Source organism: Bos grunniens, chromosome 1 (genome assembly GCF_055505025.1).
Source record: "Bos grunniens cultivar Pamir isolate PY7600 chromosome 1, Bosgru_T2T1.0, whole genome shotgun sequence".
Lineage (NCBI taxonomy): Eukaryota > Metazoa > Chordata > Mammalia > Artiodactyla > Bovidae > Bos > Bos grunniens.
Window position 1 is genome coordinate 91,014,122 of NC_141165.1, and position 14,694 is coordinate 91,028,815.

Here is a 14,694-nt window from a genome sequence, read left to right on the forward strand (position 1 = left end):
ATATATCTATATGTATATTATACATCTATATATAGATAGATATGTATATATATAATGGAATACTGCTCATCTATAAAAAAAGAATGAAATAATGCCATTTGCAGCAATATGGATGGACCTAGTGAATTAAGTTAGAAAGAAAAAGACAAATACCAAGAAATTTGTATGCAGGTCAGGAAGCAACAGTTAGAACTGGACGTGGAACAACAGACTGGTTCCAAATAGGAAAAGGAGTTCGTCAAGGCTGTATATTGTCACCCTGTTTATTTAACTTATATGCAGAGTACATCATGAGAAATGCTGGACTGGAAGAAACACAAGCTGGAATCAAGATTGCCAGGAGAAATATCAATAACCTCAGATATGCAGATGACACCACCCTTATGGCAGAAAGTGAAGAGGAACTCAAAAGCCTCTTGATGAAAGTGAAAGTGGAGAGTGAAAAAGTTGGCTTAAAGCTCAACATTCAGAAAACAAAGATCATGGCATCCGGTCCCACCACTTCATGGGAAATAGATGGAGAAACAGTGGAAACAGTGTCAGACTTTATTCTTCTGGTCTCCAAAATCACCACAGATGGTGACTGCAGCCATGAAATTAAAAGACGCTTACTCCTTGGAAGGAAAGTTATGACCCACCTAGATAGCATATTCAAAAGCAGGGACATTACTTTGCCAACAAAGGTCCATCTAGTCAAGGCTATGGTTTTTCCTGTGGTCATGTATGGATGTGAGAGTTGGACTGTGAAGAAGGCTGAGCGCTGAAGAATTGATGCTTTTGAACTGTGGTGTTGGAGAAGACTCTTGAGAGTCCCTTGAACTGCAAGGAGATCCAACCAGTCCATTCTGAAGGAGATCAGCCCTGGGATTTCTTTGGAAGGAATGATGCTAAAGCTGAAACTCCAGTACTTTGGCCACCTCATGTGAAGAGTTGATTCATTGGAAAAGACTCTGATGCTGGGAGGGATTGGGGGCAGGAGGAGAAGGGGACGACAGAGGATGAGATGGCTGGATGGCATCACTGACTCGATGGATGTGAGTCTGAGTGAACTCCGGGAGTTGGTGATGGACAAGGAGGCCTCGCGTGCTGCGACTCATGGGGTCGCAAAGAGTCAGACATGACTGAGTGACTGATCTGATCTGATATTATATCATTACACATGGAATATAAAATATGAATACAAATGAGCTTACCTATAAAACAGATACAGATTCATAGAGAACAGACTTGTTGTTGCCAAGGTGGAGTGTGGGAGAGGGATGGATTGGGAGTTTGGGATTACCAAATGCAAACTATTATATATTATATATATATGTGTAACTGAATTGCTTTGCTGTATACCAGAAACTAACACAACACTGTAAATCAATTATATTTCAATCAAATAAATTTTTTAAAAAGACCCAATGAGATACCACTACGCATCTTATTAAAATGAATCCAAGCTTTGATATACATTAGAAAAATGTAAAATCATACAACCACTTTGGAAAACAATTTGGCAGTTGCTTAAAGAGTTAAATATACACCTACCATATGATCCAGCTATTTCACTTGTTGTTGTTGTTGTTGTTCAGTCGCCCAGTCGTGTCCGACTCTTTGCAACCCCATGAACTGCAACATGCCAGACCTCACTGTTCCTCACCATTTCCTGAAGTTTGCCTAAGTTCACGTCCATTGCATTGGTGACACTTACCAGCGACGTCATTCTTTGAAGCCCTCTTCTCCTTCCCCTCAATTTTTCCCAGTATCAGGGACTTCTCCAATGAATCAGCTGTTCATATCAGATGACCAAAATACTGGAGTTTCCGCTTCAGCATCAGTCCTTCCAATGAGTATTCAGGGCTGATTTCCCTCAAGATTGACTGCTTTGATATCCTTGCAATCCAAGGGACTCTCAGGAGTCTTCTCTAGCACCATAGTTTGAAGGCATCAATTCTTTGGCATTCTGCCTTCTTTACAGTCCAAATCTCACAACTGTACATACCACTGAGAAGATCATAGCCTTAACTATACAGACCTTCGGTGGCAGAGTAATGTCTCTGCTTTTCAACACACTATCTAGGTTTGTCATAGTCTTCTAGCCAAGAAGAAACTGTCCTCTGATTTAATGGCTGCAGTCACCATCCACAGTGATTTTAAAGCCCAAGAGGAGGAAATCCGTCGTGCTATATCCACCTTTTCCACTTCCATTTGCCATGAAGTAATGGGGTCAGATGCCATGATCTTACTTTTTTTTAATACTTAGTTTTAAGCCGGCTCTGTCACTCTCCTCCTTCACCCTCATCAACAGGCTCTTTAGTTCCTCTTTGCTTTCTGCCATTAGAGTGGTATCATCTGCGTATCTGAAGTTGTTGATGTTTCTCCCACCTATCTTGATTCCAGCTTGTAACTCATCCAGCCTAGATGTTGTGCTCAGTGTAGAGGTTAAACGAACAGGTGACAGCAGACAGCCCTGTTGTACTCCTTTCTCAATCTTGAATCAATCATTTGTTCCATACAGGGTTCTAACTGTTGCTTCTTGACCCACATATAGGTTTCTTAGGAGACAGGTAAGATGGTCTGGTATTCCCATCTCTTTAAGAGCTTTCCATAGCTTTTAATGATCCACACAGTCAAAGGATTTAGCATAGTCCATGAAACAGAGATAGATGTCTTTCTGGAATCCCCTTGCTTTCTCTATGACCCAGCAAATGTTGGCAATTTGATCTCTGGTTCCTCTGCCTTTTCTAAACCCAGCTTGGACATCTGGAAGTTCTTGGTTCATGTAATTCTGAAGCATAGCATGCAAGACTTTAAGCATGACCTTACCAGCATGGGAGATGAGTGCAACTATCCACTGGTTAGCACATTCTTTAGTACTACCCTTCTTGGGAATTGGAATGAGGACTGACCTTTTCCAGTCCTGTGGCCACTGTGGGGTCTTCCAGATTTACTGACATATTGGATGCAACACCCTGATGGCATCATCCTTTAGGGTTTTAAATAGCTCTACTGGAATTCCATCGCACCCACTAGCTTTATTAACAGTAGTGCTTCCTAAGGTTCTGACTTTGCACTCTAGAATGTCTGGCTCTGGGTGACTGACCACACAATCGTAGTAATCGGTTCTTTAAGATATTTTTTGTACAGTTCTTCATGTATTCTATCTCTTCTTGATCTCTTCAGTGTCAACTAGCTTTCTACCATCTGTCCTTACTATGCCCATAAGGCCTTCTTATCTCTCCATGCTATTCTTCGGAACTCTGTATTTAGTTGGATGTACCTCTTCCTTTTCCCTTTGCTTTTTGCTTCTCTTATTTCTTCAGCTATTTGTAAAGATATCCTCAGATAACCACTTTGCCTTCTTGCTTTTCTTTTTCTTTAGAATAGTTTTGTTTGCTGCCTCCTGTACAATATTACAGACCTCTGTCCATAGTTCTTCAGGCGTAGTTAACTAAATTGAATCCCTTGAATCTATTCATTACTTCCAGTGCATATTTCACTTCTACATATTTACTCAAGATAAAATATTTGTCTTTTCAAAAATTTATATGTGATGTTCATAACAGTTTTATTTGTAAAAACCAAAAACTGGAAGCAACTCAAATGTCCATCTTCAAGTTGAGCAGATAAGCAAATTGTTGTCTATCCATAAAGAAGACCACTACTCAGCAGTAAAAAAGGATTGAACTATTGATAAATGCTTCAATAATGGATGATTATCAAAATAATTATGCTTAGTGCAAAAATCTAGACATAAAAAAAGAGGACATACTATATGATTCCACTGATATAAATGTCTAAAATAAACAAACCAATGATAGTGACATAAAGCAGATCAGTACTTACCTAGGAATGGATGGGGTGGGGAGGACTGGCATAGCGGTATTACAAATGACCAGGCAGAAACTTTTTAGAGTGATAAATAAGTTCACTGTCTTGGTTGTGGTTGTAACTTCGGGATGTACAAATATCAAAACCTAACAGACTGTAGTTTAAATACCTGAAGATTTTGTGTCAGATATACCTCAATAAAGCTGTTAAAACATGTACAAACACATGCACAAGTGATACTACATGGCTTCTGAGCCTGTGTAATTAAAAAAATAAAGATTTCACCTCCACACTTCCTTTCTCCTTTCACTCTCTCTCAACACTTATTCTTGGAACCTAGCCACTAGGTTGTGAGGAAACCTAGGCCACCTGGAAGGGCTATGTGTACTCTAACCATTATAGCAACAAGAGTTCTGAGATTTTATTTTCCTTATTGTTTGTAAAGTGAACACTAAAATATTAGGGATCTAATACTATACTGGGCTTAGGAGGGGGCAAGAGGAAACAGTGATATATAAGTTATGAAGGCTAAGTGTAGAAGCAAATAAACTTTGGTGATCAGGATCTTGCTCCTACCACATTTAATTACAATAACACAAACACCCAAACTGCAGCTAGAAAAGAAATAGATATATAAGTTTCCTTACTTTCAAAGGGACTGTACTTCCCTAGAAACACCTTCCTGCTGAGAAGTGAGCATCAATTCAGAAGAACTTGCCTGCTGCTTTGGCTTCCTACATTTCCTCACTTCACTATTGGTTTGGCGACATCTTAGACATCTATAGTCTGGCTATACATAAAAAAACTTCAACAGGAAGATGCTGTGAAGACCTGAATTTGAATCATCATAACTGTCAAAGAGAAGAAAACTCCAATTACATGTATTTGAACTTGTTCCTCTGAATAATAAATAATAAATACTTGTTCCTCTGAATAATAAAAAATGTAAATTCTGTTATACGTAGGCTCATGTACATAAAATCATTAAACTATGTTCTTCCCCTAGAAAAATCCATAATTAAAAACATGTTTTTAGAATTCTATGGTTAGTTTGCTTGTCAATTAAAATGAAAGATTTCACTTAACATTTATTAATAATTTCTTATAAAGGGACATTGCATACACATATATTTTACCTCTTTCAATATCATCCATCGGAGATGCTGGGGACATCTTGTCTTCGGATGGAGAATGTTTTATAAGATTAGGAGTCCTAGCTGAATTTCGCATTTGTTGCTGCTGCTGTTCTATTCGATACTGAATTTTACTGCTTCCTTCAAACCTGCCATTAAGAATAGCAAAAGGTCAAAACCAGTATGATGATTGCAATATAACAACAATTTCAACTTACAAAGCTGCTAAAACTGACAGCTTGTTCTTTATTCTGCTGCTGCTGCTAAGTCACTTCAGTCGTGTCCGACTCTGTGAGACCCCATAGATGGCAGCCCACCAGGCTCCCTCGTCCCTGGGATTCTCCAGGCAAGAACACTGGAGTGGGTTGCCATTTCCTTCTCCAATGCATGAAAGTGAAAAGTGAAAGTGAAGTCGCTCAGTCGTGTCCAACTCTTCGCGACCCCATGGAGTGCAGCCTACCAGGCTCCTCCGTCCATGGGATTTTCCAGGCAAGAGTACTGGAGTGGGGTGCCATCGCCTTCTCCGTGTTCTTTATTCTAGAGATCTTTAAAATGACATTCAAAGATTAAAGTATTAATTTAATTCATTATATAACAAATGTTTATTGAGCCCGGCTATATACATGGCATACACACAGGTTCATTGAAGGATACAAATGTGAATAAAAACAAAACCACTGCTCCAAATCGAAGAGATAAGACATACACAAATGACTGAAATAAAATGAAATTATACATAAGTATACAAGAGGTACAATATATTCCATAAATTTTGAAACTTTCATCCTGTTAAAATTAAATCACTCCCACATTTTTCATTTTCATTTAAAACATTAAGACATGTTACTAAAGAAGATTTGTATACTCTCCTTTCAAAACTTTTAAGAAAAGAGTATGTATAAATAATACAGTTATGCTTTGACTTTGTTGCTCCCATTTCCAGTCACCAAATCCTGCTAGTTCTTCCTTCACGAAGTATTTAGAACTTCACTTTTCTCTTCATTCCTACTCTCAAGAATCATGGTTTATGCATTTTTCTGTTTCCCACATGGTTTCATTTAAATCGATTTGCTTGGGATATTTACATTGCAAAACAAGAATGTAAGCATGTCGATCCCTGCTTAAAAGAACTTTAATACAGTATATAACCACCGCCAATAAGACACTGTACTAATTTCATAGTTAATATTGAAAGCATTAGCTCACCTAACTCTAGCTTCTTCCAGCCTCATTCCCCATTTCTAATATTGGTACACAAGCAAAGAAACAAATTTCTGCTCTATTCAAGTAAGTCTTATTCATAGGTTCCAAATAATTCAGATAAATTCCTACCTTGATTATGTCCTCATGTTCTCTCTGATAATTAAATCAGTATCTTCTAAACTTTTCTACCAATAAAAATCATCTGAGAGGAGAGGATAATTAAAAAAAAAAAAAAAAAGCTTCCTAGGCCTCTTCCCTGATCAGTTGAGTTTGGGAACTCATATGTTTAACAAACACACAAAGGTAATTCTTATCACCAAATATGTTTGGGGAAAACAGTCCTAAATTTTATCCTCCTCTTAAGGTACATCAATAAGAGCTCCCTTAATGCTCTGGTGAACCATAACTTCTCCCTTCTTTTAATTCCTAGAACAAGTTTTGTCTATACTATTAATATTTTTATGGCTTTTAGAGCATAGCCCTTTATGCTACATGTTAATTAATCTACTGCCTATCCCCACCCCACCCTCCAAAATCTGAGTTTTTTTAATGCAATTATATGTTAACCCAATTAAAATGTAGACGTTTTGAGGTTACTATTTGTATTGGAAATTCTCCCTTTTCTTGCTTCACGTTTTCTAGGTGCTTGATAAAATTTTACTAACAATAATGATATTATTTGGAGAGTGCATAATGACTCCTTTCAGTCCAGTTCTACAAACATATCTACAATAGAATAAAGATATAACTAAATATAAGAAAACATTTAGAAACAAAAGAAGCTTTTATATATCATAGGGAGAAATGGTAAAAACTTCTGGCTAAAGGATCTTCATCAAATTTAAACTTGCAAAAAAATCAAAACACCTTGCACCACATAGAAAAATCCTTATATAATAATGTGACTTAATCCAATAACTTTTTTCATTGACATTTTCTTAGCAATTTATGTGTTGATAAAATATTTCTTTCATTAACCACATACCTTGTTTTTTTTACAGTGATGTTGCTGCTGAGTTTTTCTAGACGACATTCCCCAGTATCATGGTTAATAATCAAAATGCATTCTTTTAAGTAAGGTTTCTTTGAACCTTTGAAAACAGTTACTGGTGCAGTTGAACCCTGTTTAAAAAGTTTATTATTATTGAAATTTTTCATAGAAATTCAGTTAAAAGAGACTGAGATCTTCACTTCCCTGGTACCTCAGCTGGCAAAGAATCCGCCTACAATGTGGAAGACCTGGGTTTGATTCCTGGGTTGGGAAGATCCCCTGGAAAAGGGAACAGCCCCACTCCAGTATTCTGGCCTGGAGAATTCCATGGACTGTATAGTCCATGGGGTTGCAGAGTCAGACACGACTGAGCGACTTTCACTTGAGACCTTCTGTCTTTTTCAATCTATATTGTACTTCAAGTCACCTAAGTTAATTACCTTAATTTACTACTCTAGCAATAAGGATTATAGTAAAAAACACAGATGAAGAGAGACTGAGATCTCAAAATCGCTGTCTTGAGGAAAGAGACTAGAGGAAGTAGTTGCACTAAGCCAGTAAAGATTTGTTTCATAAATCTTTGTAGATTTGGTCTACAACAGGCAATTGGGATTCAATTCTAATACAGCCAATATACTTTACAATAAGGGGACAAAAGTTCTGAATTATATTCCCTACCCCTCTTCTTCCTTCTTTAATTTGTCAAATCTGAAATCTTATTAAAGGGGTGCTCCCCTATGCAGATTAAGTAAAATCAATGTATCAAGAAACATGTTGCATTAAACCAACTGATTAATTTTAGCACCCTTAAAAGTGGGCCAAGTAGACATTATATGCCTCATGATGTAATACAAAAGAAAGTACAAGGCACCATCTACAAAGCATTCTTGCCTGAGAAAAAAAAAACAACAACTTACAAAGAATCTAATTCTCATCAAGCCTTTAAAAATAATTACCAGCTTATAGGAAACATGAGGAGAGAGAAACAAGTTACATAATACCAGACAGAAGTTATTTGAAATCCAGAATGTGGGTATATCCTCTAGAACAACTAATCTGGCTTCTCCAGCAAACTGATGTCATAATAGAGGTCAGGGAATTTTACAGAATAAAAGAGATAAGAAACATAATATCAGAATGCAATATAGGAATATAAAATAGGTAAACATGAAATTGGATTAATTAGTCTTAATAAGGAGCCATATCCATTAAAGTCCTGATTTCAGTTTCTTGCAAATGGAGACATTTAAAACCTTAAGTGAGATCTTGGTCATATTTTATCTTCAAGATTATGAAAATTACTGATAAAACATGTGCAGAAGTCCACATGGTTTAAAATATGAAAATCTTATTTATTTATAAAGAGATATCAGTACTAGCCACAATAAAAAGAAAGAGAGAGAGACTCTAGTACAAAAAGCAGCAGCTGAAAACTGGCAGTTGATAAGAGGTCTTAATCATGGGATTTCTCAGGGTTTGTATCTAGTTTAAAGATATCATCCTTCCTCTATAATTTTCATTAAAACAAATGTGCATAGAAGTCTTACACATAAAATTTACCTTAGGAAACCAGAAAACTAAGAACAACAAATCATGGTCATTTTGTTTTGTATAGAAGATGTTAACTTTCTTGTAATACTTTATGTAAAAATTCATTGGAATACTTTTTAATACCTGTCAGAAGTGCATTACCTCCTAGGAGTAAAATAAAAATGCATTTATAATCGAATGGAACAAAGTCCTATAACAGGACTTTTACTGCAGCAACTTACTACTGTGCATTAATTTGCACTAAATTTCAATCCAGATAAGAAAACATGTAAAAACCTATGCATGGCCCATTGTCTCCCAGAGGTGAACACAGGTCTTTATTTTGTGTAACAGTATGAAATATTTGAAACTCAAAAACCTGTGTTTTATTTCAACTTTAGTGAAATAAGGTATAGTATTTACAAGTGTAAACTCAGTAATCTGTTTTAACATTGTACTTTGATAAAGCAGCTCTTCTCTAACTTCATTTTAAAATACGCAGATGCTCTTCCATCTTCCATCCCAGTGTATCTATCAAGCCAGATAAATCACTATTAGCTACTGTCTGTAGGCAATACACTAAGAGAGCATAGGACATCCTGCAGGCTCACCATGTGCTGTGGTTTGTGTTGGACACTTGCTATTCCATTCTCATAGCAATCTTAGGTGGTGGGTATAATTATTGCAGTTTTACAGATAAGAAAACAAACTCAGGACTGTTAAATAATGAACTCAGGATAGCATGGCTGGTGAGCGAAAGGAATGCTTTTTGTGTGTGGTTCTGAAAGTTCTTATGAATTTTAAAAAATTACTGAGTATTTTACTATAGTTTATTTTTGTTATCTATTTAGGAGAAATACTGCTGCTTCTTTGCTTTACTGTTTTTATCCCATATGACTCACTCTACCTATATTCGCATTAATCTCTTCTACTTGCCTACAGCATATTTTATGTAGACTGTGCACACTGACGGCAGAGTGTACTTAATAAAGGACTTTCCTATGTGCCCCTATATCAGTCTATAACCACTGTCTCCAGGGCAGATACAATGCTTTAGACAAATCTCTTTTGAAGCAAAGACTACAATTTTTAAGATGCCTACTAAATAAAAATAAAATTTAATTATGTCACCAGATAAAGCATTAGGCCAAGATTTCTGTATTTAGCATTTACTGTAGTTTAAATGTGCCTGAACTAGAGTTTTACTCTCAAAATAAAATATTTTATGATTCTCACAAAAAAAAATAAAATAAAATAGGTAAACAATAAGGATCTACTCTACAGCAAAGGGAAATATGCTCAATATCTTATAATAACTTATAATGGAAAATAATCTGAAAATATAGATGGATATGTATAATTGAATCACTTTGATATATACTTGAACTAACACAACCTTGTAAATTAACGATACCTCAATACAAAATAAATGAATACATAAATATGCTATATAAGGATTTTATATGGATTTCTAGGGAGAAAAGTTGAAAAAAGACATTTTTGAAAGCATCATGAAAACATAAATATGGACCAGGTCTTATAATTAATTTCATGGTAAGTGATGGTTAGCATGGTCCTTAAGTGAAAGTAAAAATATCCTTATCAGTTAAGGATATATACATAAGCATTTGTGAATATCTGGGATTGCTTTTAAAATATGACAGGAAAAAGAAGTGGTAGGAGACTATATTAAAAACAGCAAAATGGTGATAATTCTTGAAACTCAGTAAGTACATAGGAGTTCATTATACTATTCTATTTTCCATAATAAAAGGTTAAAGAACCCTGGCTCACTCCTAATAACCCACATTTACTGACATGCTCCTCTTCTATCCTTTGTTCCTACTTTCCTCAACCCTGAAGGAATTTTATGTTTCTCATTCTCTTATTTTATCCCACATATGCATATCCCTAAACAATATATTGTTATAATTGCTTGGTTTTGAACTTTATAGAAGTGCATTTAATTTTTACAGCACTAATTATAATAATTTTGTCAAACACAATAGTAATGTTAAATCAAGTTAGAACAAGGTGACTTCTAAAAATCTGCAGCCCCATGGACTGTAGCCCACCAGGCTCCTCTGTCTATGGAATTTTCCAGGCAAGAATACTGGAGCAGGTTGCCATTTTCTACTCCAGGGGATCTTCTCCACCCAGGGATTGAACTCCTGCATTGTAGGCAGATTCTTTACCACTAGTTGCATTGTAGGTGGATTCTTTACCACCAGAGCCACCTGGAAGACCCCCATAAAAGACTAAAGTGAAGTGCTGCTCAGTCCTGTCAGACTCTTAGGGACCCCACGGACTGTAGCCCGCCATCTCCTCTGGAGAATGGGATTCTCCAGGCAAGAATACTGGAGCCATTCCCTTCTCCAAGGGACCTTTCTGACCTAGGGATCAAACTCAGGTCTGCTGCATGCAGGCAGACTCCTTACCATCTGAGCCACCAGAAAGGTTAAAAGGGCATATCATATTTTAAAAGTTAACAATTATTAGAGAAGGCAATGGCACCCCACTCCAGTACTCTTGCCTGGAAAATCCCATGGACGGAGGAGCCTGGTAGGCTGCACTCCATGGGGTCGAGAAGAGTCGGACACGACTGAGTGACTTCACTTTCACTTTTCACTTTCATGCATTGGAGAAGGAAATGGAAACCCACTCCAGTGTTCTTGCTTGCCTGGAGAATCCCAGGGACGGTGGAGCCTGGTGGGCTGCCGTCTATGGGGTTGCACAGAGTCGGATACGACTGAAGCGACTTAGCAGCAGCAGCAGCAGAGATTGTACACATGACCACAAGGAGGAGTATGAGATAAATTTTGTAATTGAGGCTGCCATACAAAAGGGATAGATTAGAGACTTCTGAGAGGTTGTGAGAAAACATGATGAAGCCAAAAGAAAGAAACAAAATTTTCTAAGACAAAACTATAGGAAGTTAAGCAGGCACAGCACATAGAAGAGGACACATCTGGAGTGGCCTACAAGAAAGAGTGAGATGTGGATCACTCAGGAGAAGCCCTGGTAAGGTACAGAGCCAGAAGCATGATCTTAACAAATATACCTACTTGGCTGGTAAATATATTTTTTAGATGTCTTCACTGAAAACAAGTGAGTAAGATATCCCCAAATAGCAACCCAAGGGCTCCATGTAACATTTAAGAGATTCACATAATATATTCTCCTTAAAAATATCTGTATTCTTAGAATAGAAAACATTTTAAAATGCAATACTTTATTGTTACTCTGAGTTTCTGAAGAAGGAAGACTGAATAGAATTTTTTTGTTATTGCTCCAAGCATTTACTCTACAGTACCAAGATCTGCACAGATACTCAATGAATGTTCATATGAGTAATATGAACATTTTTTATTATAAATAAAAGTTAAACAGGTTGTTCACAATCCCTATGCCTGCCTTCTATACTCTGAACAATTTTTAAAAAATATTTATTTATTTGGCTGTGTTGGGCCTTAGTCATGGCATGCAGGTTCAGTTACCCAGTAACATCTAGGATCCTAGATCCCCAACCACAGATCAAACCCATGTCCCCTGCATTGCAAGGCAGATTCTCAACCATCAGATCACCAGGAAGATTGCAAATAAAGTTTTTTAATTAAACTTTTTTGCTCATTAAATTGAGCACCACTCTTATTTTCAACTTCAATTTCTGACCTTACTTCAGGTCTGAAGAAAGGGGTATTAAACTACTAAGGTGCCAGGAAACTCCTAAGCATATGAACTCTCTTTGCTTCTGAATAACTGCTGAACACTTCAGAACGCAATTATCAGCTCACCTAGATTATTGCTACCCTCCTTCCTTCTTTCCTTCTAGTTTTGTTTTCCATCTCCTGACAGGCAAATCTGAGCACTTTGGATGGTGAATAACAGGAAAGGAAAGGAATCAGTAATAGAGTGGAAGAGCACAATAGTACTCCCAAAGTAACATGAGGGAAAACAAAGAGAAAAAGAAAAAAGAAGAGATGCTTCATAAACATCTTATTGAGATCTTATTCTCTTATTAACAAAAAGAGAAAACAAATTAAAACTTGGCTTAAAGCTCAACATTCAGAAAACTAAGATCATGGCACCCAGTCCCATCACTTCGTGGGAAATAAATGGGGAAACAATGGAAACAGTGTCAGACTTTATTTTTGGGGGCTCCAAAATCACTGCAGATGGTGACTGCAGCCATGAAATTAAAAGATGTTTACTCCTTGGAAGGAAAGTTATGACCAACCTAGATAGCATATTCAAAAGCAGAGACATTACTTTGCCTACAAAGGTCTGTCTAGTCAAGGCTATGGTTTTTCCAGTGGTCATGTGTGGATGTGAGAGCTGGACTGTGAAGAAAGCTGAGTGCCGAAGAACTGATGCTTTTGAACTGTGGTGTTAGAGAAGACTCTTGAGAGTCCCTTGGACTGCAAGGAGATACAACCAGTCCATTCTAAAGGAGATCAGTCCTGGGTGTTCTTTGGAAGGACTGATGCTGAAGCTGAAACTCCAATACTTCGGCTACCTCATGCGAAGAGTTGACTCACTGGAAAAGACCTTGATGCTGGGAGGATTGGGGGCAGGAGGAGAAGGGGACGACAAGAGGATGAGATGGCTGGATGGCATCACAGACTCAATGGACCTGAGTCTGAGTGAACTCCAGGAGTTCACTCAGATAGGGAACCTGGCGTGCTGCGATTCATGGGGTCTCAAAGAGTTGGACACGACTGAGTGACTGAACTGAACTGAACTGAATATATATACATATATATATATATACTATAACATAACAGAAATAAAAATCAAGTATATCAACTTTGAACTAAATGTGGATAGAATTCTCCTAATAAAAATAGAAAGTGCAAATTAGGTATAAAACTGAAACACAGAATATTCCATTAATAAAAGGTATACTTAAAAATGTAAGTAAATAAAAGTAAAAGACACTAAGATTCCATGAACATGCAAATAAAAAGAATGCAAAGGTGGCAAAATTAATATTAAACAAGGTGATATTTAAGCTTAAAATCACAAAAACAAGGTAAAAAAGGTTTATTATACAATGATAAAAGATATACTTCATTTAAAAGTATAATTGTAATAGGACATTAAAATAGGGCTCTAGTCCTAAAATAAGCTAAAGTTCCAAGAATGTGGTGGGCTACTTTCCCAAGTGAGCTATGTAAACTTAAAGCAAAGAATCAGACTATATTCATCTTGGAAGGGACTTTGACCAACAGAGTCAAAGGCATGTAGCCATCAGACATAATGAACTCTCACATGTCCAGGGTGTGAGAGCTAGAGTTGTTGAGCAACCACTAGACATACATTCATTGCATAATATGACGTGTACCTGGAAGTTTCCTGTGGGCTATTTCACTGAAGCCCACAAAAGTACCTCACAAGATAACACTAAACATATCCCAGACTTGGACAGCACCAGTGACAAATCATTAGTAGTCAAGTATCTTTTTTCCTTTCAAAATTCAACATTTTGAAATTTTATAGCAGTCAAACATAGAGAGTTTTTTGTAAAAATGAGAGACTTGTAAATGCCCAATGCTGACTCCCTTAAGAGTGTTAATTTTTATTCAAACTATCAAAGAAAACCTAGAGAAATGAAAATGAGAAAATTTACCCTATCAAAGAACCACCAGAATCTTAAGGTATTCTTAAAAGAATAATAAAAGTTCTATTTTATGGAATGCCTCCAAGCTTCTAGGCATTTTCACCAAGATGATGAAAATAAGTTGATAAAGAAAACAGGAGAATCTAAATGCCTCAAATTAATAATCAATACATTTCTACAAACACCCACAAAATTAAGAAAAGTGAAGGAATGTAAAGCTCCTACCTAAAGTTCTTTAATGAAGGAGGAAAGTGAAAGGAATCTGTGTCCAACTCTTTGTGACCCCATAGACTATACAGTCCATGGAATTCTCCAGGCCAGAATACTGGAATAGGTAGCCTTTCCCTTCTCCAGGGGATCTTCCCAAACGAGGAATTGAACTGGGGTCTCCTGCATTGCAG

General features: G+C 36.8%; 1 protein-coding gene across 3 annotated transcripts in view; it reads right to left on the reverse strand.

Moving 5' to 3' along the window:
• The window catches only part of EAF2 (ELL associated factor 2), a 56,310-nt gene that overhangs the window by 25,371 nt on the left and 16,245 nt on the right, over positions 1 to 14,694 (reverse strand). For 2 of the 3 annotated variants that reach the window (XM_086403829.1, XM_086403837.1), the window contains 2 exons: positions 7,138 to 7,274; positions 4,953 to 5,098 (listed from right to left, as the gene is read on the reverse strand). In XM_086403829.1, coding sequence (XP_086259955.1) covers positions 4,953 to 5,098; positions 7,138 to 7,274 — 283 coding nt within the window. The remainder of the gene's footprint in view (positions 1 to 4,952; positions 5,099 to 7,137; positions 7,275 to 14,694) is intronic. The other variant, XM_086403844.1, reaches the window with a different exon arrangement.